At 42.2% G+C, this 27,405-nt stretch overlaps 2 protein-coding genes across 14 annotated transcripts in view; one reads left to right on the forward strand and one right to left on the reverse strand.

The window, feature by feature from the left end:
* On the forward strand, positions 1 to 9,364 carry PLGRKT (plasminogen receptor with a C-terminal lysine). Of its 4 annotated transcripts, none has more exons than XM_058171883.1 (5): positions 1 to 250; positions 1,465 to 1,551; positions 6,481 to 6,611; positions 8,729 to 8,838; positions 8,931 to 9,364. In XM_058171883.1, the coding sequence occupies exons 2-5, from the start codon at positions 1,471 to 1,473 to the stop codon at positions 9,050 to 9,052; spliced, it is 444 nt and encodes a 147-aa protein (XP_058027866.1). In that variant the 5' UTR covers positions 1 to 250; positions 1,465 to 1,470; the 3' UTR covers positions 9,053 to 9,364. The 4 variants fall into 4 exon arrangements, with proteins under 4 accessions (XP_058027866.1, XP_058027868.1, XP_058027867.1 ...); XM_058171885.1 differs by lacking the exon at positions 1 to 250 and adding an exon at positions 397 to 651; XM_058171884.1 differs by lacking the exon at positions 1 to 250 and adding an exon at positions 978 to 1,135.
* A 9,641-nt stretch (positions 9,365 to 19,005) lies between these two features.
* Positions 19,006 to 27,405, reverse strand: part of JAK2 (Janus kinase 2) — an 85,240-nt gene continuing 76,840 nt past the window's right edge. For all 10 annotated transcript variants that reach the window (XM_058166305.1, XM_058166300.1, XM_058166302.1 and 7 more), the window contains 4 exons: positions 27,141 to 27,313; positions 26,799 to 26,916; positions 25,103 to 25,216; positions 19,006 to 23,046 (listed from right to left, as the gene is read on the reverse strand). In XM_058166305.1, coding sequence (XP_058022288.1) covers positions 22,939 to 23,046; positions 25,103 to 25,216; positions 26,799 to 26,916; positions 27,141 to 27,313 — 513 coding nt within the window. In that variant the 3' untranslated portion in view covers positions 19,006 to 22,938. The remainder of the gene's footprint in view (positions 23,047 to 25,102; positions 25,217 to 26,798; positions 26,917 to 27,140; positions 27,314 to 27,405) is intronic.

The following is a 27,405-nucleotide window of genomic DNA, read 5'->3' on the forward strand; positions in this document are numbered from 1 at the left end:
ACACACACCCCAAAGGCGTCCCAAAAGGGACTGGCGTTGCAAAGAGTTGGGTATAACCACCGAGCTTTGCCTTTTTTCTTTTTCTTTTTTAATTTAGAAAGGCTGTGTTAGAAAAATGCAATTTGCTCATCCGATCACCATCCAGCCGGCTCTGGATACAAAACAGATGTTGGCTGGCATAATCATAAAATGAGTCCGACCGTCCAGCCCAAGGCCAAACGAGGAGGTCTCGATTGGTTCCCCTCTTACGGTAGGTAGCATTTGCAGTCCTGATCTGAGATTCTTTACCCCAATTCTTTACCCTCTTTCCTGAGGAGGCGTAGGTGGCAGCTACCAACCCGACACGGGTGATTTCTCCCCCCCCCACTTCCCCTCCACCCCCCCCCCGGTGGTTGGTAGTTGCAAGTCGTTAGTTGTGGTTATTGAAAAGTGGATTCCGTAGCAGGGAATTCTTGTCTGAGCTGGATTTTCTCGCCCCCCCACCCACTGCCTAGCTGGCCATTTTTATAACTGCATCTAATTGTCTTCGCTCTTTTTGAACGCCCATTGCAAACTCCGGGCAATCTGTTCGTCGGCTGCGCTGGGCTAATTGTGCCCGGAAGTGTTTTGCAACCTAGGCCAACTAGGCGAGCGAAGATCACCTGAAAAAAGGTAAAATATGGGAAAGTTTAGCTTAAGGCAAGGTGCCCAACCGTGGCAACTTTTCAGACCAGTGGACTTCAACTCCCAGAAATCCCCTGGGGATTTCTGGGAGTTGAAGTCCACTGGTCTGAAAAGTTGCCACGGTTGGACGCCCGCAGGCTAAGGAAAGGCCAAAAAGGGAGAGGAGTTGGGAAGCATGGGTCTCTCTTCGCTGCTTGTGGGCGATCGGGGCTTGGCACAGCAGTGGTATAACGCGCCGCGGTGGATGGCACGGACGGGGGGGGGGGTCGGTAGACTCTGGGACTACAACTCCCATCATTCTCCCGCTTGGATGCTCGACCCCGCGTGGGTGGGCGGGCGGGCGGCACGTGCGTCGCCCGCGTGAGTTTGTGGTGCCTGGACTTTCGCGAGCCGCAGCGCCCGGGCTGAGCTTCTTCGACAAAGGAAGGACGCCCCCCCACCGCCACCCTATTCGCCTCTCTCGGCAATTGTGGTTTGTAGATCTGTCATTTTCGTTACGTAGGAAGTAGGAGTACCGTAGCTGGGTTGCAGATGCCTCCACCGCCACTAAGGTAGCAAGAACCGAAGTTTATGGTTTTGTGATTCCTTTGGATCCTTTGACCTGGGATTTTGGCAGCCCGGATCCGACAGCCTTCATAACAACTTCAGCCTATTGTTGGCAACCGTAGTTAAAGGCACAGCAAAACTATCCACCCACACACTCTGTGGTTTCTTCAAGATATATGATAGCATTATTAGGTGTAAAATGTTTGGGAGATTGTTAACTGCGGTTGCAGTGCATTTGTTTTTCTCTCCTTTTAGATCAAAATGGGATTCATCTTTTCAAAGTCCGTCAATGAAAGCCTGCAGAATCAGAAGGAATTCATGCTTATGAATTCCCGACTTCAGGTGGGTGTTTTGCATTATGGAACTTCGTAACCATCTGAAGATTTTAGAAATACTAAATACTTTAGAAATAATGTATGATCTTGTTCTCTCTTCCATTAATTTTTTTTTCTTTTTAGAGTTAGGGCCAAGTCTTCAAAATATAGTAATAGAAAAATAAAATATAAAATAAGGTGCCCATGTTGGTTCATTTTGTCCAAGTCTAAGGGGGAGATGGTTGATATATTTCATTTGATAATGATTGTATCCACTTGACAGCTACTATAACATATTTTCATTTATTTTATCATACTTAAGAACTTCCCATCTCCCTCACAGAGGGAGGCCTTTGATACCTGAATCCTATTTCTGTCTATTCATAAGTATGTCTCATTGAGTTCGTTATTATTTTATGCAATGTAGAGTTATTGTTCTATTTAGAAATCAGTTATTGATTTCAGTGTAACTATGCCCAGGTAAGTAGATACTGTATTCTAACATTTGTTACCTATGTGTAACAATTTTACATGGGGACATGATTTTGTGCAGTTTGCCACCCACAACATAAACCATACATTTCTCTGTCAACAAACAAAACCTAAACCTCAGTTGTTGTCTTCTTAAGTACAAGGGAGGTGTGAGTGAGGTGTAGACTTAGTTGGTCATCAGTGATCATGGTCCAAGAGTTGTGGTAGCCGCCTCTTCTGACACCAACCTCAGTCTTGTTTCTTCAAGTGTGCAAAATCTCCTATGCTTCCATACTTGCTACCAAAAAGACTTGGATAGGCTCGGGTGACCAATAGTGAGCAGAGGAAAACAATCCTTGACTTACGCCCACAATTGACCCCAAAATTTCTGTTGCTAAGTGAGACAGTTGTTAAGTGAGTTTTGCCCCCTTTTACAATCTCTCTTGCCGCCGTTGTTAAGTGAATCACTGGAGTTGTTAAATCCGTAACATGGTTGTTAAGTGAATCTGGCTTCCCCATTGACTTGGCTTGTCAGAAAGTCCCAAAAGGTGATCACATGACCCTGGGACACTGCAACTGGCAAAAATGCGGGTCAGTTGCCAAGCATTTGAATTTAGATCATGTGACCATGGGGATGCTGCAATGGTCTTGTGTGGAAAACAGTCATAAGTCACTTTTCTCAGTGCCATTGCAACTTTGAACGGTCACTAAATGAACTGTGGTAAGTCGAGGACTACTTGTGTTCAGAAGGGTTGGTAAGCATGGATGTGCCCCTTTTCCTTAGCCATTAGCCATCTTCCGCTGAGCCCATTTTCCTCATATTATTTCCATTTTTCCACTTGCACTGTTGTTTCTTGCATTCCTTTCACACTCTTTACCTAGCTCCTCATTGTTTTCCATACCAGACTCTATTCAAGTTTCCCAAAAGGCAGAGCAAAATTGCACGTATTTATTGGCAGAAGAAAAAGGGGCGGGGGGTGGGGGGAGACTTTCTGATGATTTATTTTTATGGACTTCTCCACTTATATCTTTACATAAAGGCACAGCTTCCCCTTCTTGTGGTGTCCTGAAAAATAATGAGGGGCTTTGTGGCTTGTTTGCCAATTTCTCTCTTTTTGCCACTTTCAATCACTCCCATCCCCAGGAAAGGGAGAGGTGGTTCTTCAGCAGCTCTTCCTTGGTTGGCTTTGGAGGAGTTCAATGGTTGTGCAGCATGGCAACGTTTGTCTACATCTTCACCAGATCTATTACTGTCCTGGTGCCTTCAGGTGTCTAATAATAGGCTGTCCTGGGACCTATTATTATTGTTATGTCTCATTGTTTTACACTGTGGGGACGAAGGGCAGACAAGTGAGTTCTGAAGTCAGACCCTCCATATCTGCTTAGTGACTTGATTTTTTTCTGCGCCAGCTGATGACATGATAGAAAGGGACTGTAAAAAGCCAGAGAAGCCAGTCACCAGGCATAATACTTCTCAGAACATTACCATTTGATAATAAGACATACCCAACAGAGACAGGATGGGCACTGACAACAGGATCAACAAATTTATTCCAGTATTATTTTTCTGCCAGGTTTCACAGATAAGTACATATCTCTTTAACTCCGTAGTGGGGTGAGGAAGAGAAAAAAAGACAGACAGACAGGGACTGAGACTTTTCAGGGCCATGTAGCACTTTATCACAAATCTAGAATTTGTTGCTTGTTTAGAGGTCTGTAGTAGAATAGAATAGAATAGAATAGAATAGAATTTTTATTGGCCAAGTGTGATTGGACACACAAGGAATTTGTCTTGGTGCATATGCTCTCAGTGTACATAAAAGAAAAGATACGTTCATCAAGGTACAACATTTACAACACAATTGATGGTCAATATATCAATATAAATCATAAGGATTGCCAGCAACAAGTTATAGTCATACAGTCATAAATGGAAAGAGATTGGTGATGGGAACTATGAGAAGATTAATAGTAGTTAAAAGTTAAAAGTATATAGGCAGTCCTCAACTTACGACCACAATGGAGCCCACGACAACAAAAACAAAAATTCTCTTGTTAAGTGGGACATTTGTTAAGTGAGCTTTCCCCCATTTTACGACCTTTCCTGCCACAGTTGTTAAGTGAATCACTGCAGTTGATAAATTGGTAATCCGGCTGTTAAGTGAATCTGCTTTCCCCATTGACTTTGCTTGTTAGAAAGTCACAAAAGGGGGATCACATGACTCCAGGACACAGCAACAGTCATAAATACGAACCAGTTGCCAGGCGGCTGAATTTTGATCACATGACCATCGGGATGCTGCAGCAGTCATAAGTGTGAAAAATGGTCATAAGTCCCTTTTTTCAGTGCCATTGTAACTTTGAACGGTAACTAAATGAACTGTTATAAGCCAAGGACTACCTGTGTCTAATAAACTGAATTGTAACAGCAGGGTACAGCGTTGTAATGATCATTGCATGCTAAAGCACTGATTTGAAACTATTTTGAGATCCCGAATGGTGATATATTAAAGTCTCATTTGGACTCTGATGCAGGAAATAAAACATGTTGATAATATAATAGAGATACAGATAGTCCTTGACTTAGCAGCCGTAATTGAATGAATGCATAATTATGGTTGTAAATCATGAGGGTTATTAACCAGTTTTGTGACTTTCTTTGCAGGGTTTGTTAAACAATTACTGTGGTTATTAAAAGCAGCCATTGTTTATTGTGGGCGTTTTTTGCTGGAAACCAGGAATAAATGCAGTTTTCTAGCAAAAAGATTGCAAATTTTGATCTTGTGACCGTGGGATGAGAGTGCCCAAAATGCAGTCACGTGACCATGGGGATGGGGCAGCCATCAGAACTTTGAATCTGGGTTGCAGGTTATTTTTTCAAGATCCATTGTAACATTAAATAGTTGCTAAGGGATTGGTTGTAAGTGAAAGAGTACCTGAATTTAATAGTCTCCTGTTTTGGATTATTTGAATTTTGTAGCAGTAATTACATTGACTTGACACCTAACTATTAACCTTATTTGACATCAGATCGGGTGAAATGCTCCTGGTTCGGACCGGATTGCTCGAGCTGGTAGCAATGGCGGCAGGTGGTTCGGGGAACCAGTAGCAAAAATCCCTGCCCCCCTGCCCATGCCCAGCTGAGCCGCATGATCCTCAGAGGGTGTTTTTTTTAACTTTTAAAAGCATTTTTTCTTCGGCCGAAAAAATGCTTTTAAAAGTTAAAAAAAAGCCTCTGATGATCGCACGGCTCAGCTGGGATCGGCCAAAGAGGTTGTAGAAAAAATGCTTTTAAAAGGCTCTGATGATCCCAGCTGAGTTGCCTGATCGTCAGAGGCTTTTTTTTTCTTTTAAAGGCAAAAAAAATGCTTTTAAAAGAAAAGAAAAGCCTTTGACGATCAGGCAACTCAGCTGGGATCGTCAGAGCCTTTTAAAAGCATTTTTTTACAACCTCTTCGGCCGAAGAAAAAATGCTTTTGAAAGTTAAAAAAAAAAAAGTTGGCCACACCCACCCAATCACATTACCCCCCCACCAAGCCACGCCCACAGAACCGGTAGTAACAAATTTTACATTTCACCACTGCATCAGATGGTGACACTGGTAATTTTGAATGATCGAGAATTATGATGTGACACTTAAATGTTTTCTGAGGAAATAATATTAGGTTTTCTATTCATAAAATCTTGGAGCAGACTAGGTGTCAGAAAATTAAGAACATTGGAAGAAATTTGATTGCCACTATAACTTTTCACTTTTCGTTACTGATTCATAAATTAAGAGATAGCCAATTACACATGGTGAATCCATGACTATATAATGAATAGAGTCTGGTTTTATGGGCTATACCAGTGATGGCTAACTTTTCCTGGACCGAGTGCCCAAAGCATGTGCGTGTCCAAACCCCCAAAATGCAATGCGCGTGCGGCCCCTGTGCAAGCATGCACTCTCCCCCTGCACATACCTTGCCCCCCGCATGTGCGGCAGAGATCTGAAGACCAACTGACCACGTGCGCAGTGGAGCTGAACTGGGGCAACGGCTTGCGGGCCATCAGAGAGGGCGCTGCGTGCCACCTCCGGCATACGTGCCATAGGTTCGCCGTCACAGGGCTATACTAAATGTACCTTTCACTAGACCAAGTATCATCAAATTTGCAGATGGTTCTGTAAATATTTTTAAATAAAAATGTTGCATTCTGACAAATAGAAGTTGTCATAATATTGAGACCTTGTACAGTTTTCCTGTCTCTCTTGTCAGTAGTTGACCGGAGAGTCTCATTTTTCTAAGTCATCCAAAATAAAAGACGAATATTTATGCAGTACTTTGAACAAGTGTATGATATTTTGTAATCCAACAAGTAGTTTAAGATAATAATTCTTTATCCCGAAATTATGAAAATAGGTACCAAATATACAAAGGCTGAAAACATTGTTATTCTGTGTTACTGAAATGCATAAGTAAAATCTTTTTCTCTTTTTTACATTCAGCTAGAAAGGCAACTTCTGATGCAAAATCAAATGCGTGAGAGACAGATGGCCATGCAGATTGCGGGCACAAGGGAGTTTCTCAAGTATTTTGGAACATTTTATGGCCTTACAACTGTGGGCCTAACAATTGGGTATGCAGTTATTTCCCCCCCCCTCCTTAAATAGCAGATGAGAGAGATTTTATTTATTTTTTACTCTCGTTCTTTCAGTTTTGAAAGGATACATTTAAAATAAAACATTAACTAATAAATAAATACAACTGACTGTATATTCCAGTCTAGAGGTGTACATGAAATGAAAAGGGTTCTTTGGTCCAGGTACAGACCAGCTATCATGCTGTATTAGGGATTACAATCACATTAGTGATTATCTCCCTTTTCTGTTCCTTTCAAATAACAAATACTACATTACATAAGGAAGAGTCCTTCACAATACTGGTTTATAGTGTACGCATGCAGCCTGTCACTCCAGCTTGGTTTCTCCTGATAGCAAAAGAAAGTAAGCAACTTGAGTTGTCTTAATATTAGACCTCAATTGACATTTCTGACTTATAACTCCAGTTGTGATTTCCATTGGAGCCAACCTAGTTCTATTCTTAGTTTAGCAATATTGGTCTATGAAAAGAGGGATAAACAAAGGCTCCTGATTTGCATTTTTTTGGTTGACTTTCAACAACTAGCCTATGCAGGATTTTGGACATGGTTTGCCATTGACTTTTTCCTCGGACTGAGAGTAGCAACTGTCCAAAATCATTGAATTACCTCTGTGCCTAAGGCAGAACTAGAACTTGGTGTCTCAGTTTTTAGCTGCTGCTTAACCACTACATCATGTTTGCTCTATGAAACAACATTAAAACAATGCTTCCTGATTGGTTTAACCATTTTCATTTGCTTTTATTTGTATTTGTTAGGTTTATATCCCACTTTTCCTTCAGGAATTGAAAGCAATGTGTATAGCACTCCAGCAGGGGTGAAATGCTCCCGGTTCAGACCAGATCAGCCGATCTGATAGCGATGGCGGAGGGTGGTTCGGAGAACCAGTAGCAAAAATCCCTGGGCCCCCTGCCCATGCCCACCCAATGCCCGGTCACCCGCTTCCCCGTTTGCCGCTTCCTTTAAAAAATGCTTTTAAAAGGTGAAAAACAGCTAAGCCACGCAATCATCAGAGCCTATTTGTTTACTTTTAAAAGCATTTTTTTACAACCTATTTGGTCGAATAGGTTGTAAAAAAAATGCTTTTAAAAGGTAAAAAAGAGGCTCCAACGATCACAGCTGAGCTGCCTGATCGTCAGCCTTTTTTAAAATTTTATATTTAAAAGCATTTTTTTTTACAACCTATTCAGTTGAATAGGTTTTTTAAAAAATAGTTTTAAAAGTAAAAAAAAAAGATCATGCACCACAGCTGATCACCCCCCCCAGTGCTGTTCTACTTACCCCATGCCTCCTTTTGGAGTGCATTGTGCACATAAAATTTGGTGCATGGTGCGCACTACGCATGCGCGCATGCAGCACATATGTGCAGCCAGCGAACCGGTAGTAAACCAGATTTCACCACTGCACTGCAGCCTCCATTTTTGCCCTTTGATCTGAGTGATTGGTCCAAATTCACCGAGTGAGCTGCTATAGCTAAAGATGGACTTGAAGTTGACTGTCTACATTCTTAGGCTAACATCTTAATCTCTATATCACTCTGGTATATCAAGCAATATGGGCTAGTAAGCTTGCTTGCTTGCTTAGGGTAAACCACTCTAAGTGGAGGAGAGAATTTTCTTATCAAGAAGTGTCTTGCATTTTGGTGTGTGGAAAACATATTAGAACAAATATTTATCATAATTATCTGCAGTTAATATGGCCAGAAACAAATTTACACTAAAGGAGTAAAACAGTGGGAGATTGTTCTGCTATAATCTGGTGAACTGAAAAAACCCTTACAATAATCAATTAAGCAAATGTGGGATTTACAGTTAGCACAACAAAATATAACTGTTAGCATAATTGTTAGCAATACTACATTAATAGCAAATTAAAAGAACTGAATATGTGAGAGATTTGTTTATCCATATTATTTGCATAATTATATAAAATGAAAATATAAACTAAAAGCTACAGAGCTTTATTGCCACAAAACATGTTTAATTTCAGCATTAAGTACTCTTAATATTTTGCAATTAAAGCATATTTTCTGGATATTGATTATATTACTTTTTATTGCCTATTTATCTAGTATATAATTTTTTTTTTCAATACAGAGCAATAAAAAATAAGAAACCTCAACTCTTTATTCCACTTATACCTCTGGGCTTTATACTTGCCTATCAGTACGATAAGGGGTATGGAACTTTACTACAAAGAATGAAATGTAAGTACTATAAACTCTTTAACAGAAAGTTAGTATCAGTAATTATCTCTGGTCTTACAAAACTGATGCGATATATACATCTTTTTCTTTAGGTGAAGCCGAGAACATAATTGACACAGACTCTGCTGTGCTAGAAATGCCAAAAGGACCTATCACTTTTGATGATCTCGAAAAAGCCAGAAGAGCACAAAGCAAAATTTTTATTGAGAAATAAAATAGGTATGGTTATAATCATATTGCTGACTTAAACTCTGACACAAGCATGGTATGTGGGGCCTTTTCTGAAACTTGAAAAGTTCATCATCTTGTCCATCAGAAAAGGAATATAAGGGTGCTAAAACCAGACCTTCGTTCTCCGTCCCAAACAAAGAGAGGCATATTTTTAACTATTTTAATTAGGAGCAGGAACAGTTAGTTTCTATTGATGATCACTGACTCGAATTGCTGACCAAATAAAGTGATTTTTTTTAAAAAAATGTATTGCCTGTATACCACCTGCTTTATTAAATAAAACCATGTAAAACCATATGAATTCTATTACTTTTTTATTATTTTTAAACTACTTTTATTTTTTGTTCATTTTAGTATCTCATCCTTTTGTGTAGGCTGACCTCGATACCCTTTGTGGGTATCCATTATAATAGATCATGAAATACATAGTAATGGCAGAGAATCCAAGAGAATAGAGATACTGTTACTAGGAAGAAATCCTACCGACAACCCATATGAACCTTGTGCACACGGTCAAATCACCTTGCAGTATTTTCATACAAGAGTGCAGCTGCTTTCTAAACTGCTTTTCTTATATTTTTCCAGGACACAGGACAAACAGTAATTCAGAAAAAGAACAGAGTGGTTTGAGAGATGTTCTATTGACCTTATGAGTTGATCTGGAACATAGGTATTTTCATCTGAAAAAAAAACAGAACACCTTCTCATCTGAAGGTTTTTTTTTTCCATCAGCACATTGTTCTCTTTAAAAAAAGAACTTCCAAGAACAATTAATTGAACTGTTAGGTATTTTGATTCATAAACAGTCATGACCATAGCGTGTGTGTGAAACTTTGAAGATGGGTTGTAAATGGACTTTTAAAAAGTCCATTGTAACTTAAAATGGTGGTTCAGCAAGCAGCCACACATCAGGTACTACTTGTACTTGCAGTAATAGACTGGGAGATTATCTGGGATGTCTTTGCTTCCACAGGTAACGACGAGTTTCCCAGTTTTGTTTGTGGTAGGCCACCAGGAGTCACTGGTAGATGTGGCTGCTGGGAACACAGGTGTGCCATTTGCAGTCAGCAGCAGCAGGCCTGGTTACTGGGGGCAGATTACCAGTTTTTTCAAAGTGTTGTGCCTTATTGGATCCTGAGGACATAAAATGTACCTATCTGAAGCTTTAGGGGTCAAAAGTATTTATTTATTTATTTTATTTTTATTTATTTAATCACATTTTTATACCGCCCTATCTCCCAAGGGACTCAAGGCGGTTTACAGCCTATTAAAAACACAAATACACAAATATAAATACAAGATAAAACACTAATTAAAAAACTTATTGAATAAGGCCAAATTTAAATTATAATTAAAATACTAAAACCCCATTAAAAATTAAATTAAAATTAAAATCCTAACCCAGTCCTACGCAAATAAATAGATGTGTCTTAAGCTCGTGGCGAAAGGTTCGAAGGTCGGGAAGTTGACGGAGTCCCGGGGGAAGTTCGTTCCAGAGGGTGGGAGCCCCCACAGAGAAGGCCCTTCCCCTGGGTGTCGCCAGTCACCACTGTCGGGCGGACGGCACCCCAAGGAGTCCCTCCCTGTGAGAGCGCATGGGTCAGTGGGAGGCAGTCGGTGGCAGCAGATGGTCCCGTAAGTAACCCGGCCCTAAGCCATGGAGCGCTTTGAAGATGGTTACCAAGACCTTGAAGCGCAGCCGGAAGGCCACAGGTAGCCAGTGCAGTCTGCGCAGGAGAGGTGTCACATGGGAGCCACGAGGGGCTCCCTCTATCACCCGCGCAGCCACATTCTGGACTAACTGGAGCCTACGGGTGCTCCTCAAGGGAAGCCCCATGTAGAGAGCATTGCAGTAATCCAGGCGAGATGTCACGAGAGCATGAGTGACTGTGCGTAGGGCATCCCAGTCTAGGAAGGGACGCAACTGCCGAACCAGGCGAACCTGGTAAAAAGCCCTCCTGGAGACGGCCGTCAAATGGTCTTCAAAAGACAGCCGTCCATCCAGGAGAACACCCAAGTTGCGCACCCTTTCCATTGGGGCCACTAACTCGCCCCGCAACAGCGGCTGCAGCTGACTGTACTGGGGTGCTGGCATCCACAGCCACTCTGTCTTGGAGGGATTGAGCTTGAGCCTGTTTCTCCCCATCCAGACCCGTACGGCCTCCAGACACCGGGACAGCACTTCGACAGCTTCGTTGGGGTGGCCCGGTGTGGAAAAGTACAGCTGAGTATCATCAGCGTACAGTTGATACCTCACACCGAAACCACTGATGATCTCACCCAGTGGCTTCATATAGATGTTGAACAGGAGGGGTGAGAGAATTGACCCCTGCGGCACCCCACAAGTGAGATGTCTCGGGGTCGACCTCTGCCCTCCCGTCAACACCGTCTGCGACCGGTCAGAGAGTAATTTTTTTATAGTGGTGCAATGGTTTTCATTTATATCTACCTAATATTTGGTAGATAGGACCTGAATAATTAAATTTCTTATGGTTATTTATTCATTTTCTTTCTAGGTACAATATTCAAATAGAAATGTCCTCATATATTTGATTTCTTATAAGCCTTACAATTATTTGGATTATTTTATTTTTCATAACCGATCCATCATGCAGCATTCACCGAGTTGTGGTAAACCATTAATACATATCAGCTATCCAGATGAAATAAGTCACTCAAAGTTTCTATGAATTCTGAGTGCATACAGTACAGGTAGTTCTCAACTTATGACCACAATTGAGCCCCAAATTTCTAAGTGAGACATTATTAAGTGAGTTTCGCCCCACATCTGTCTTGCCACAGTTGTTTTAAGAGAATCACTGCAGTTCAGGGGTGAAATCCAGCAGGTTCTGACAGGTTCTGGAGAACCAGTAGCGGAAATTTTGAGTAGTTCGGAGAACTGGCAAATACCACCTCTGGCTGGTCCCAGAGTGGGGTGGGAATGGAGATTTTGTAATATCCTTCTCCCAGGAGTGGGGAGGGAATTGGGATTTTGCAGTATCCTTCCCCTGGAGTAGGGTGGGAATGGAGATTTTGCAGTATCCTTGCCCTGCCATGCCCACCAAGCCACGCCATACCTACCAAGCCACACCCACAGAACGGGTAGTAAAAAAATTTGGATTTCACAACTGCTGCAGTTAGTAGCAGAGTTTTTAAGTGAGTTTGGCTTCCCCATTGGCTTTGCTTGTCAGTAGGTAGCAAAAGGTGATCACCTGATCCCGGGACACTATAACTGTCATAAATGGGAGTTGCCAAACATCTGAATTTTGATTATGTGACCATGGGAATGCTGCAATGATTGTAAGTGTGAAAAATGGTCATAAGTTACTGTTTCCAGTAAACCAAGCTCAGAGACTCCCAAGGACCCCACAGAAGTTGCACACTGTAGATGTGTGTTGGCAGGTGTTCCAAGAACATAGGGAAAGTTTTAACAATGGACTCAAGGAGACATCAAGAATGACTCCTTAAGATAGATTTCAGCACATGGACAGCAGCCACCCCACCCCACCCCACCCTATAATATGGTTCTGAAGAAATATGAGCTGTAAAGTGTAAGAATGACATTTGAATTGTATTCGGAAACACTGATAAACAATAGGAGGGGGGGAATCTGAATGCCTGTGTTCAGATACTGTGACTACAAAGCATCTAGAAAAGGAACATCAAGCACTCAGTGCAATGTTCGGATCATCGTCAGAGGTAATCACATCTCAAGCACAGTAATCCAATTTAGTCAAAGACGTAGGCAAAGTGAGCAGATGACATCACTGCTGATAAGGTTACAGCTAGAGTAACATTAAGGGTGGAATAGAACACTATGACACCTTGTAAATTAAAGGTCCTTGGATTGAATAAAATAAGTAGTATCTGAAATTTACCATTTGGAATCACTGCAGGATTGTAGTGTTCTTAGTCTGAGCCAGGCAGCTGGGACAAGGGGTTAGTGACGGGATCAGTCAACCCCAACATAGCTGGGCGAGATCAAGGAAGCAAGCATAAAGTTCAGGAAGATATTTTTACTGTTACTATGGAATCAAGATAGAATGCTGCAGTAAGAATTTTGAAGTCTACCGTATTTTTCTGAGTATAAGACGCACCTTAGTTTTTGGGGAGGAAAATAATAAAAGAGCTGATTGGCAGGTGGACAGGCCTCCCAGAATACCCCCGATCAGCTGTTCCCAGAGGTGAATTTTAGCAACAGGTTCCTTGGTTGTGAGCTCTGTGCCTTGCTTTTTTTTTTTTTTTTTTTTTTGCTTTTTTTTCCGCCTCTGAAACTCAGTTTCAGAAAAAACTTTTTTCTGCCTCTGAAAGCCTCCGAAACAGAGCTTCAGAAAAAAAGCCTCTCAAACTATTTGGGAGCTTCTTTTCTGAAGTTCTGTTTGAGGGCTTCATTTCTGAAGCTTCGTTTATGATGCTTTTTTCAGTCTCTGAAACCTCAGTTTGAGAAGCTGGGCAGGGCTACATTTGGAGTATAAGACGCATCCAGATTTTCACCCTCTTTTTGGGGGGGAAAAGATGCATCTTATATTCTGAAAAATATGGTAATTTATACTGAATTATTAAGCCAGTCTCTGAATGAATTGGGATATAATTGGGTAATGGGAATTTTAAGGGGAGGGTGGGGGGGAGGGATTTGACGGGTGGGGGAGAGAACCCGTCGGGGAGGGATCCAGCCCCTGTGCTTGTTCGCGGCACTACTTCATCTGGTCTGAAGGCAGGGGGTGAGGGCTCGGTTCCAGGATTAGAGGGTTGTTCGATCTGTATGGTAAGTGGGAGAGGCAGATATGGCGGAGGGGGGGCCATATCGAGAGTTGGGAGCACGTGTTCGATGTCTGAAAGCGATCACGTGCTCCGGCCCCCCAGTCCCTACCCGTTCCTCGGGCGGCCATGATCCTCAGAGCTTGGATCTTCGGCTGATGTTGTGTAATGCCCGGTCCGTGGCTAATAAAGCTCCCCTGATTTGCGACCTTATTCAGGGGGAGTCCGCGGACCTGATGGGCATTACGGAGACCTGGTTGGGTCCAGAGGGGGGGGGTTCCCCTTGTTGAGCTGTGCCCTCCAGGTTTCTGAGCATTTCATCAGCCGAGGGCCCAAGGTAGGGGTGGGGGGTGGCGGTTGTTATTAAGGAAGATCTAGACCCGAGGGAGGCCACTGTTCCTCAGATTGCCGGCTGTGAATCCCTCTATGTGCGGTGGGGCCATAGGAATCAGTTGGGCTTGTTGATTGCATACCTGGCTCCTTGCTGCGTGACCACAGCCCTGCCTGAGCTGTTGGAGGTACTTGCCGCTGTGGCGGTTGAGACCCCTAGACTTATAGTCATGGGGGACTTCAACCTTCCATCAGCTGGCTTGTTATCGACGGCAGCTCGGGAGTTCCAGGCTTCCATGACGGCCTTGGACTTGATTCGAGTAAATGATGGCCCTACGCACATGGGGGGAGGCACGCTGGATTTGATTTATATCTCTGGACAGTGGTTAAATGATCTGGAATTAGATGATTTAGTAACAGAACCAATGTCATGGTCCGATCATTTTCTCCTTCGCCTAGACTTCCGAACCGCCACTCACCATCGCAGGGAGACGGAACCTATACGTTGGTTCCGTCCCAGGCGCCTGATGGAGCCCGAGAGGTTCCTGACAGAGCTTGGGCCATTTCCTGAGGATCTGGCCCACGGCACGACTGAGAAACTAGTCGTGGCCTGGGAACAGGCCGCGGCTGGGGCCTTGGACCATGTCGTGCCTTTGCGGCCTCTGACCCGGCGCAGATCTCGTCCAGCACCTTGGTTCTCCGAGGGGCTGAGGGAGATGAAACGCCGGAGAAGACGCCTAGAGAGCACTTGGAGGTCCAGTCGTTCTGAAGCTGATCGGACACTAGTTAGGTCCTATTCTAGGACCTACCTAGTGGCAATGAGGGAGGCGAGGTGTTCTTACGCCTCCACCCTCATTGCGTCGGCAGATAACCGCCCGGCCGCCCTGTTTCGGGTGACCCGCTCCCTCCTTCATCAGGAGGTGCGGGATGACCCTTTGCAGGGACGAGCCGAGGAGTTTAGTGGTTATCTATACGATAAAATCGCTCAGCTCCGGGACGGTCTGGACCGAAATTGGGATGATCCAAGCGAGGGAGAGGAGACACGTCTTGTGGAGCCGGTTTGGGATGAGTTTGACCCTGTGGCTCCCGAGGACGTGGACAGGTTGTTGGGGAGGCTTCATGCCACGACATGTTTACTGGACCCGTGTCCTTCCTGGCTGGTACTGGCCACTCAGGAGGTGACACGAGGCTGGCTCCAGAGGATTATCAACGCTTCTTTGTTGGAAGGGGTTTTCCCTGCCGCCTTGAAAGAGGCGGTGGTGAGACCCCTCCTCAAGAAGCCCTCCCTGGACCCAGCTATTTTGGGTAATTATCGTCCAGTCTCCAACCTTCGCTTCGTTGTGAAGGTTGTAGAGAGTGCTGTGGCGCGACAGCTACCCCAGTACCTGGATGAAGCCATCTATCTAGACCCGTTCCAGTCCGGCTTTCGACCCGGATACAGCACGGAGACAGCTTTGGTCGCATTGGTGGATGATCTCTGGCGGGCCAGGGACAGGGGGTATTCCTCTGCCCTGGTCCTATTAGACCTCTCAGCAGCTTTTGATACCATCGACCATGGTATCTTGCTGCGCCGGTTGGGGGGATTGGGAGTGGGAGGCACCGTGTATCGGTGGTTCTCCTCCTATCTCTCTGACTGGTCGCAGACGGTGTTGACAGGGGGGCAGAGGTCGGCCGCGAGGTGCCTCACTTGTGGGGTCCCGCAGGGGTCGATTCTCTCGCCCCTGCTGTTCAACATCTACATGAAGCCGTTGGGTGAGATCATCAGTGGCTTCGGGGTGAGATACCAACAGTACGCTGATGACACCCAGCTGTACTTTTCCACCCCGGGCCACCCCAATGAAGTTGTTGAGGTGCTGTCCCGGTGTTTGGAAGCCGTATGGGTCTGGATGGGGAGAAACAGGCTCAAGCTTAATCCCTCCAAGACGGAGTGGCTGTGGATGCCGGCATCCCGATTCAGTCAGCTGCAGCCGCGGTTGACTGTTGGAGGTGAGTTACTGGCCCCAAAGGACAGGGTGCGCAACTTAGGTGTCCTCCTGGATGATCGGCTGTCGTTTGAAGATCATTTGACGGCCGTCTCCAGGAGGGCCTTCCACCAGGTCCGCCTGGTTCGGCAGTTGCGCCCCTTCCTTGATCGGGATGTCTTGTGCACAGTCACTCATGCGCTCTTTACCTCTCGCTTGGATTATTGTAATGCTCTCTACATGGGGCTTCCCTTGAAGTGCACTCGGAGGCTTCAGTTAGTCCAGAATGCAGCTGCGCGGGTGATAGAGGGAGCTACGCGTAGCTCCCATGTAACACCGCTCCTGCGCAGACTGCACTGGCTACCTGTGGCCTTTCGAGTGCACTTTAAGGTGTTGGTTACGACCTTTAAAGCGCTCCATGGCTTAGGGCCTGGGTACCTACGGGACCGCCTGCTGTTACCACACGCTTCCCACCAACCCGTACGCTCTCACAGAGAGGGACTTCTCAGGGTGCCGTCCGCCAAACAATGTCGGCTGGCGGCCCCCAGGGGAAGGGCCTTCTCTGTGGGGGCTCCCACACTCTGGAACGAGCTTCCCCCAGGTTTACGCCAAATACCTGACCTTCGGACTTTCCGCCGCGAACTGAAGACACACCTTTTTATCCGCGCGGGGCTGGCTTGAATTGAATTTTAAATGTCAAATTTTTATTAATTTTAAATGGGGTTTTTTAGTGTATGGTAAATTTTTTAATTTTCAGGCTAATTTAAATAAGTTTTTTAAATTGCATTTTAAATTGTACTTTGTATTGTTTGTTTTATTTTGTCTGTACACCGCCCTGAGTCCTTCGGGAGAAGGGCGGTATAAAAATCAAATAAATAAATAAATAAATATTCATGCCAGATTTTTCTTCTGCTGGGCCCAACTTCCAGTTATGAGATAAGCTGTCAACTGACTCGCCTGCTCCCTCGGAACTGCTTTCCTTTTCTTTTCCTGCCTCTCTGCAACTGCCTATGGTGGTGTTTCTCAATCTTGACAAATTGAGAGGTACTTCTTAAAACTGCCACGGGGGGCCCTCTGTGGCTCAGACTGGTAAGACAGTCTGTTATTAACACAGCTGCCTGCAATTACTGCAGGTTCTAGTCCCACCAGGCCCAAGGTTGACTCAGCCTTCCATCCTTTATAAGGTAGGTAAAATGAGGACCCAGATTGTTGGGGGCAATAAATTGACTTTGTATATAAATATACAAATAGGATGAAGACTTGCTAACATAGTGTAAGCCTCCTTGAGTCTTCGGAGAAGGGCATGATATAAATGCAAATAAAAAAAAAACGTTGAGAAACACTATAGCACTTGCACAGCATGTTTGCTTCAAAGTGTCAGAAAGGCTTAAGCACCTGTGAAAAGGCATCTATCAACAGATTTAGCAGAATGTTTGACCAAACTTTTGATGCATGGCCTGTGTGCTTTGCTTGGGCTCTGGGCTCTTTAGTTCTCTGGCTTAGGCACTGGAATTAGAGAAGTTCTATTTATTTGCTAAATCTGGTATTGTTAGTACTCTAGCCACTTGTGCCAGAGTTAGTAACACAAACTGTTTTCCAAATGCAGACATGCAGTGTTCGACCTTTCCTTTAATAAATCCTTGACATGTGAATCCTGCACTTTTGTAAATTTTACATTAAATAGGATAGGGATTAATTGGTAATATGGGTGCTTAAAACATCTGCAAATCATAAGCTTACTGGTAGCTTTCGACTTACGACCACAGTTGAGACTGGAATCTGTCATTGAGCCAAGTGAATGTTAAGGGACTTATTCATTAAACAAATACAATCCTTGCATCCCCAGTTGTAGTTGTTAAGTAATCTCCAGGGACGCTAACAGGAGTTCCAGGTAAGGAATGCAAGATGCATCGGGAAGCCCTGGGAAGTGTCCACAGGGGGAGAGGGGGAATACATAATTGGGCTGCAGAAATGGAGCTAAGCTCTTCAGGTTTCCTGCAGCCCACCAATCCATCCACTGGTAGGAAATCCTTTGTCGGATTGCAAGAATGGATTTTAATGCTCCCGATATCCAATGAAGGATTTAAACCCCACCCCCCAGCCCAGAGGGTGGAAGGGAAACCCTTCCTGGGGCTGGAAATGTCAGAAACCACACAGAGCTGGTAGGAAGCCCTTTCACTCAAAAGAACTGTCCTGCTGGCTAGGAATCTCAACTCCACATGGTTAGCAGTTTTTTGAGACAATTCTCAGAGATGAGACAGAATACTCTCAGGAGGTGGCAGAAGTTTGCGACCTTTTTTGCCTGCTTCCCAACTGACTTTCTGGGGAAGCCAGCAGAGATTGTAAATGATGATCACATGATCAGGCGGATTGGTGGCAACCAGTCATTAAATGTGAACAGGTTGTAGATGACCCAGTTTGCAATCATGTGACTTGTGCAGTGGGGAAGTGCTTTATAAGAGCTGGAAGTGCCTTATGGGCCATAAAGTATCTTTTCTGAGGACATCGTAATTTCAAATGGCTGTTAAATGACTAGTTGTAAATCTAGGATTACCAGTTTTTTGACCCTTGAAATCATGCCCAAAGAACAGGTCAAAATCTTCAGCCCAATAAACCAGTGGGAGGCTAAATTATGCCAATGGGAAGCAGGATATACATGGTTGAAATCTGCCATTTCCTCAAGTCTGTCTTTTTTCTTGCCCTTCAAAGAACATCCATTTGTAGATGTTTTTATGATCGGTTGATTCTTCTATAAAATGCCTGGATAGGGCTACACTCTTTCATAGCAATCTGGATCATCATCCTTCATTTCAGCAGTGAAATAACTTTAGTTTTGCAAGTGAAGGAAAGGAGTAAAAAAGTATGTGGAAAAATAAGAGGAAATGTACTGTTTTAAAAAATATTTAATACTCTGTTATCTTAGTATACATTTAAAGCAAATTATTCTGAATTCTATCATACTGGACCACAGACCAATTAGCAAATAAAAATACAGAAATGTTTTACAAAATACAATCTATTTATATAAAATGGTATAGATTAAAAAAAGTTCTAAAAAGCAGTAGTTGTATTATCACTTTACTCAATGGAGGAGTCTTATCTGTGCAGCATTTTTTTTCCTAAAGCAAGTCACAGCAATTATTGATATCATGGTAAACCATTATGATAAAGTGAACAGCGCTCTGGGAAAGGGGGGAAAAAGAAGAAGATTTGTAGTATCCTTTCATATTAACACACTTTATTAAAACACATTTGCTTTTGTAGGCTTCAGCTCACTTCATCAGAAGCATGGAGTGATCTTAGCTCAAAGAAGCTAAACGTTTTAATAAAATCTGGTAATCTGAAAGGTGCTACTAGATTCCTCCGGATTTTTGGCTATTATACACAGCTCTTTTCCTACATTGGATTAGGAAAATAACTGAGAACACTATTGATGCACAAATGTAATGTAATGTTTAAATGATATGTACAAAACTGTTATCACAGAATTACAATTTATATTTGATTGACTGGTTATTAAAGTTTTTGAATGATGTGCACAACCAATATTATTCTGAAATCACAAATGAAATCAAGACCTCATGCATAAGGACAGGAGCCAGACAGATGCAAGAGCTCAGTAAACATAGTTTTTGAGAACCCTCCTCTCTTGAAAGTCTCTTGTGTCTTTTAAAATCTTGAACCGGAACACTTTAAAAGTAGTCTCCAATCCAGCCTGAAAGACTGTATCCAGAAACTTCCTTGAATATGTGAAAATATTTATGCCAAAAAACAGAATCTGCTTGAATTTCCATTTAAACAGAGCCAAAGTGAATGGAATAAAATGAAAAAGAAATCTGGACAATGCTTTACTTGTGCTTTACAACATAATCCTATCATGTTCACTTAGAAATAAATCCAAGCTCAAAAAGTTTTACTTTGTGCAAGCACTTATATGGCTGCAACAATGGAAATTCAAAATTGAGTAGGTTTCAAACTCTTAAAGCACTTCAATATTTTTGTTAAATATTTGAAATTCCTTATATCAGGAAAGTAGAATATTTCAATTCTATTAGATCAAACAAAAAAAAAATCACTTGAAAAAATAATTATGGAAGAACTTTTCTTTGCATTACACAAAATTCCCTGAGTTTTTCTTCCTTTATATGGAATATGAAATCCTCAATCAGATGAATGCAGTTCAAAAACAGACTGATGTTGAACCTGATGCCTCGTGTTGCTTTCAACTTGATGCTACTATAATTTGGTTAACCGGGGAATCCCACCACCAAGCATTTACCACAATATTCTACAAAACCAAAATGCAGTTTCTGTACAATAAATTTTATATCAATGTACAAAATGTGCAATGTATCATCCAAAGCCATTAAAGACAGTCAAACTGTCTCTTAAAATGCTATTGGGGAAAAAATCAGCCATCAATAACAGGATAACAGACATTTTACAAAATGTAACTATTCATAATTTCAACCTCCCTGCCCCTTTGTTGCTTAACATAATTTCTTACTCTTTAAAATAAAATTAAGGTTTTACCTGAGCAAATTATGGTAGATAGTGGGATGGCTCCTCTCATATAGGGACTTCCTATCACCTCCCACCAATAGAACTATGGTTTGTGCATGGATTCTCCAAAATAGATTGGTCTTGTTCCCTTATCAGTGAGCCAGACTGAGGAAGTTGGCATGTTTGGAAGGGGAGCTTTGCATATATGCCAGACCTAGTCAGTCCACTTTGATATATATTAGTGCTCATAGTGGCACAAACAATTTTAAACTGGCACTCACAGGCTGGACATCTGCACTTTGAGGTACTTGTTTAATCCCATACAAGATTCACATTGCTGTACCTTCTTCTATGCTTGAGGTAGGTAGGTAAGTAAACTGACTATAGAGGCTTACAGAATATGGCCACCTACCCTACATTTTGTTATAAATGCATTTCAAGTTTTAATTTGGCTTCTATAGCAAAGAGCCACTGCTTCTTTGACCAAACTTACTCATCCGATATTGGGAATTTAATTGAGTTCAAATTTGCTTAAAAGAAACTTTATATTTCAAAAGCAAGGCTTGGCGGTCAAAGTATGGAAAAAGGAATTCAATTCACTTGCTTTCCTCTGAATTTTTATGGCCAATCCTTAAGTTAACATAGAGTTTGAAAGCACAAGAGTGCTAGAAACAGCGTACTATTTTGCAAACATGAAGTTGTGCCACTGATACTGACAAGCATAAATCTGCAGGGACTAACTCTTATTTCACAATGTAGGCAGTGTAATCGCAACCAATTTCTATTACATGACTGAATGATCACATACAGCCAAATGATCCAATAGCCTAAGAAAAGATGGGCCATGATTATCCTGGTAACATCACAGACATACTTCTCTTTTCAGGTGAATGAATCATCCTATAAAAGTTAAGGAAATAAAAAGACTAACAAGGATTAAGCTGCTAAAATATGGTTTCAATCTTTGCACCTTTAGGAGACATAGTTAAACTTTACAAGTCCACAAATACAAAGTAGGAAAATAGACGACTATTTACTTATTTAAAAAAGCAATTTTAACATCTTTTCTTTAAAAAAAATACTTATCTGTCCCCCCGCCCCAAAATATATATATATATACAGTGCATTACACTGCCTCAACAGGCATATCTGCTTCTTTTACCGACCTGCCACTGGCTCAGATAGGCATATGGTTGCTCAATCAAGTACTAAACCTATGATTTGTTCTTTTCACTGGAGCCATAACGCCTTGACATGGTAAAAACTAGCTAAACTAGCATAAAAAAAAAAAGCAAGCCCTTGTGTAAGCCATGAGAAAGCATGCGAAACCATTTTGTTTCCTATAGAAAAGGCAAACAGGAATTCCTGGGGGACTTTTTGGAATGTAATCCACAGGCACTCAGAATTGCTTTACGAATTCTGGCAGGATAGAGATGTCTTCCACATTCTGCAAAAGTTTCCTTTTTTGGATGCCACACTGAAAGTCTGGGGATCTTTCACGATATAAAGGCAATTCCAAGAACCAGTTGTGCTATTTTCTCCTCTTATCTTGAAAGCTCTTTGCTTCTCTACTATGTCTTTTTATATTGAATGCATATTCTTAAAAGAACTGCATAATCATATACAAGAAATACGCAATGGGCAAATGAACAAATGAATCACGTCTACTTATAGGAAACACAATGGACAAATGGAGACTAAAAAAAAGTGTAGAAATCATGTCTGTAGGCATTGCTAAGCTTCAATTCAAACATTTGTTCCTCTTCAAAGTGATGCCTTTAGGAATGTGCTTTTCTTTAACACTTGTGCTGAAGCCAAATAGTATACATTCTGCAAGTAAGCTACTATTTAAGGGCACAATTCTATCTGTTTTCTTAGAATAAGTCTCAAGAAATTAATAGGGTATACCCCATGGAATAGACAATATAGCATTGCAGCCTAAATTTTCTTCAGCTGAGAAAAGAAAAATTCTGTAGACCAACTCTCCACCTTTCCATGACTTTTCTTCTTGACATTTTGATCTGTAAATCCATTTACAGGCGATCCTGACTGTCTACTCTTTTACTCTTTTAAAAAAGGAACTCCTTTTTCTATCAAAGTGCTTTCCATTGGTGCATTGTGGTAGCATTCCTGATGACGAAGCTAAAGCAGAAGTCTTCACCGTTTGCATGTTCTGATGGGATGATTTCCCCAAAGTCTCCCAAATTCAAAGATGGGAAGAAGATGTATGGGAAGGCCGATAGACTGCAACGGCTTAAGGAGCAAAGTACATTTGCTCTGCATGTTTTCATGTCCCCTTGGATCAAGTTCAGGATTTTCATCCACCCAGGCCTTCCCTTATGACATCCACTCTCAAAGCAAGATCCCTAAAAGATGGCCGCTGACTTGCATTATTATTCCAGCACTCTGACATGATGGCGTAAACCTTGATAAGATAAAAACATCAGTATGAAATAACAATAACAATAGCAATGACATAAATAATAACAATCCATTCAGAATCATAAGGGGCTACTTATTTTATCTCTGATTATGAATAACCTTGGAACCAAAGTCACTGAACACTTTGGTATACTATACACTAGTTCATATAAAAATCTTCTTCTCTTAGTTTCTTATACTAAATGCATCTAATTTGTAGGCATACAATCCCTTGATTAGGCAAGAACAAGACTGAGGAACTGGTTTAGTCTGCATCAGGGGTGTCAAACTCAAGGTCTGTGGGCTGGATCCCGCCTGTGGGGTGCTTACATCTGGCCTACGGGGTCACACAGGAAACAGAGAAGGACTGGCTCATGGTGCCTCTCCCAGGAAAAACTGAGCTTGGGAGGGCTGCATGCAGCTCTCCTAGACTCTGTTTTCAGCCACGATGGCCTCCTACAGCCACTTGTAACCAGTGAAAACAGAGCTCAGAGGGCTGCAGGAGGCCATCGCAGCTGAAAATAGAGCTTGGAAGCCCATTTTCGCTGGCAAAGTGCTTGGGCCACCAAAGGTGCCCCCGCCACAAGTGATCCCCAGCCGGCCACGTCCACTCTGGCCATGCCCACTCCAGCCCTCCAAGGTCAAACACAACCCTGGTGCTGCCCTCAATGAAATTGAATTCAACAGCTCTGGTCTACATGATATAAAATTTTACAGAAAGAGAATAAAATTTAAACTGTTCTATGGGGAAAGCAGAAATCGATTACTTTCCTCAATTTCCCCCTATATCTTTATCTCCATCTTACCTGTTAAATTTCTTCTATTGCCAATGAGGCTGGTAATCATAATTCTAAAGTACTGAGGAAAAAAAATCTCATTCCATTTAACCATGAGGTTGTATCCCTCAAGTAAATTTGGGAATGCTGTGATACACTTAAGATCATTTCCTATTTTCAAAAGGAACATCTATATTCTCATTTGAGAATACTTTTATGATATTTTACATTGGGAAGTGAAAACAATCTTATTAAAGTCAAATAGAAAAAAACATTATTTGCCTGCTTTGTTATTATGGTACAATAAGAAAACATTTATGACCATAATAAATGTCCTCTGAATTCAAAATCCACTGTATTCATTTTCAGAATGACTCTTGTTCAATGTAACTGGTGGTAGTAGATTTTAAACAAAATATAGGAGGACCTCTAACTGTCAGGAAACTGAAAACAGCCTCAATTCTAGAGGGGATCATTGTTTTCACCAACAATTATTACATTTTTAGGTTGCTGATTTGTTTCCAATTGAAACTGCTAATTAGAAATTAAATTACTTTTGATTTTGTAACATGCCTACTGAGAGGTAGATCTGATCACAAAACATCAAGTAATCTTCGCTTCTTCAGTGGCTGTTTAAAGTTACAACAGCACCTTGAAGCTGTTTTTGCAGCATCCCTATGGCCATGTGACTGCGATTTAGGTGCTTGGCAACCGGCTCACAATTACAATTGTTGCAGCTTCCAACAATCACATGATCATCATTTGCAACCCTCCCCTGTTGGCTTCTCACAAGCAAAGTCAATGGGGAGGCTGGCAGGAATTTGCAAGCTGGCTCCCACTGTTTTTTCTCTCAAGGAGACTCTGGGTGGCAGGAGGACCTTAGACTCTGTACTGCCCACCCACACCACCGCCACAGCTCTTGCCCACTGGTCTGCTTTGCGGGGATGTGGTTTCAGTGGTGTTAGGCAGTGCTTCTGGATTTCTACCTCTTGCCATGTTGCAGTCATGTGAGGTCCCTTACCTAATGACTTATGCAGTCCTAGCTTAATAAATAGCAAGATCGCCTGGATTGCAGTCACTAAGTGATGTGGTCAGGTGACAATGCACTTCATGACTGCATCATTTAATAACAAAAAACCCAGTCACAATTGCCGTTGTAACCTGAGGACTACCTGTAGTCCTAATGACAAGTAAATACAAGCAGTCTTTCTCTGATGACACCATCTCTACTAACTGCAGAAACAATTCAGGCATTCTTGTTACATGCAAGTTACAACCCAATACCTCATCAGGGCATCCATCGGGTCTTGGCAGCCTCCCGTTATTCTTCAAAAGCTCTATCAAATGGAACACAATCATCTGGTTTTGCTTATCGTTTCCAATCATGCGCATGAACTCCTGAAATAAAAATCCAAAACTGAATTGGATTGAACTGAAAAATAATGATAAGGTTCTAGGATTACCTTTTTTTTTTTTTTTTTTAAATCCAACTTGGATTATCAGGGCAAGTAATAAACACAGACGAAACAACAATAAACTTTGGGATGGTGAAAGTTGCAATCACATCACTCAAGGACTCTGAAAACATCTGTTGTGGCTCACCAGTGGCCAGCGGAGCTGGCAGCAGAGTAAGACAGTGAGGAGGTTGGGGAGGAACTTGGGCCAGTCCTGGGGGCTGGGGAAAGCTTGGACAAGGGCTCTACCTTGGAGGCAGAGAGGGAGATAGACAGCAGCGAGGCAGACGAACAGCTGGAGCCTGTTTCCAGTGTGTGCATGCACAGAACTGCCAGAAGACAAGAACAACTAAGAAAGCAGAGTCAACTTGGGAGTAAAGCCACACCTTGGAGGTCATTGGCCCCTCCCATAGGAAACAAAAGAGGAACGAATGGGGAGTGGATTTTGTAGGAAACAATTCGTTCATTTGGTCATTTCAAGAGTGGAAAGTTCTGTTTGTGACTATAAGAGACTCTGTGCCAAGTTTTGCCTTGCCCTGTGTTTGGAAACTAATCAGAACACCGTCATAAATACATAAAGGTAAAGGTAAAGGTTCCCCTCGCACATACGTGCTAGTCGTTGCCGACTCTAGGGGGCGATGCTCATCTCCATTTCAAAGCCCAAGAGCCAGCGCTGTCGGAAGACGTCTCCGTGGTCATGTGGCCGGCATGACTCTATGCCAAAGGCGCACGGAACACTGTTACCTTCCCACCAAGGTGGTCCCTATTTTTTCTACTTGCATTTTTACGTGCTTTCGAAACTGCTAGATTGGCAGAAGCTGGGACAAATACAGGAGCTCACCCTGTTACATTAAATACATACTGGTTGCCAAGTCCCCAAATTTCGATCACATGGCTATGGAGATGCTGCAACAGCTTTAAGTGTGAGGACTGGCTGCATGTCACTTTTTTCAGTGACACTGTAGTTTTGAACGGTTGCCAAACAAATGGTTGTAAATTGAGGACTATCTATAACTACATCTAGCAGCTGCTAATGTGTCTGATAAAGAAAGCAGGATCATTGGACTGGTTACACTGAGAAATAAACTCCATTTGGTTCTTCCCACACTTTGAAATTTTTCCATTCAATTTGGTAATTTTATACATGTTGTAATTTTAAGTGTTTGTGTTTTACAATCCTTGCCTTTCTTTTCTCTCATATTCTTTTTTCCCCCTTACATTTGTCTTTGGAACACAAGCTAAAACACATTTCCAACAAGCTGTTTTGGAAATTTTTTTCAACTGAAGAACTGAGAAAAAGTGGGGCAAACAAATAAATAGTATTTTTGCATTATGTGCTTCAGGTGTGATCCTTCAGTGAATCTCCTGTTATTACTATACTTGATTCAAGCTACTTTTGGTGGTGTGGCAGAAACATATAAGGCAATAGAGCATGCTGCCAAGAAACTAATCTTTTAAACCAAGAAGATAACCATAACACTATACTTCCACATATAAAAATGTAGGCATATATACACATTACTTACCGCTGGAGGGCTTTTATTCTTGTCTATATACGTGAAGAGTTCATACAAAACCACACCAAAGCTCCACATATCTGAGGCCACAGAAAACCTGTTGTCTGTCAAGGATTCCAGAGCATACCTGGCATATAAATTTAATAAATAAATAAATAAATAAATAAATAAAAACACCTGCAGGATAAAATGAGAGGACTCAGAAATCTGCAAATGCAAATATTACTTTGAGCATAACCTGGTTAAGTGACTTTTTAAGTGAGAAATCCATGGTAGTTAGAAGTCAGAAGTCTTAGGAAATAATCTATTGTATCCTTCTAGTTTAGAATCTATCACCAATTGGAAACATACCAAAATATAGGACTCTCTCCTGGTTCCTTTACTTTGTAATATTCCTTATCCTGTGGCAAAACTTTTGTCAAGCCAAAGTCTCCAATTTTCACTCTGTTTTCATTCTCCACCAAGATATTTCGTGTTGCCAGATCTCTATGTACATATCTTTTTGAACCCAGATATTCCATGCCCTATATATAGATGAAATGATGAAATCAAAATTAATTGGTTTAGTGAGTACTGAAGTTTTGGTGGAAGACTTTATGAGTCATGTAACTTTTTT

The sequence above is a fragment of the Ahaetulla prasina genome, chromosome 2 (assembly GCF_028640845.1).
Source record: "Ahaetulla prasina isolate Xishuangbanna chromosome 2, ASM2864084v1, whole genome shotgun sequence".
In the NCBI taxonomy this organism is placed as follows: Eukaryota; Metazoa; Chordata; class Lepidosauria; order Squamata; family Colubridae; genus Ahaetulla; species Ahaetulla prasina.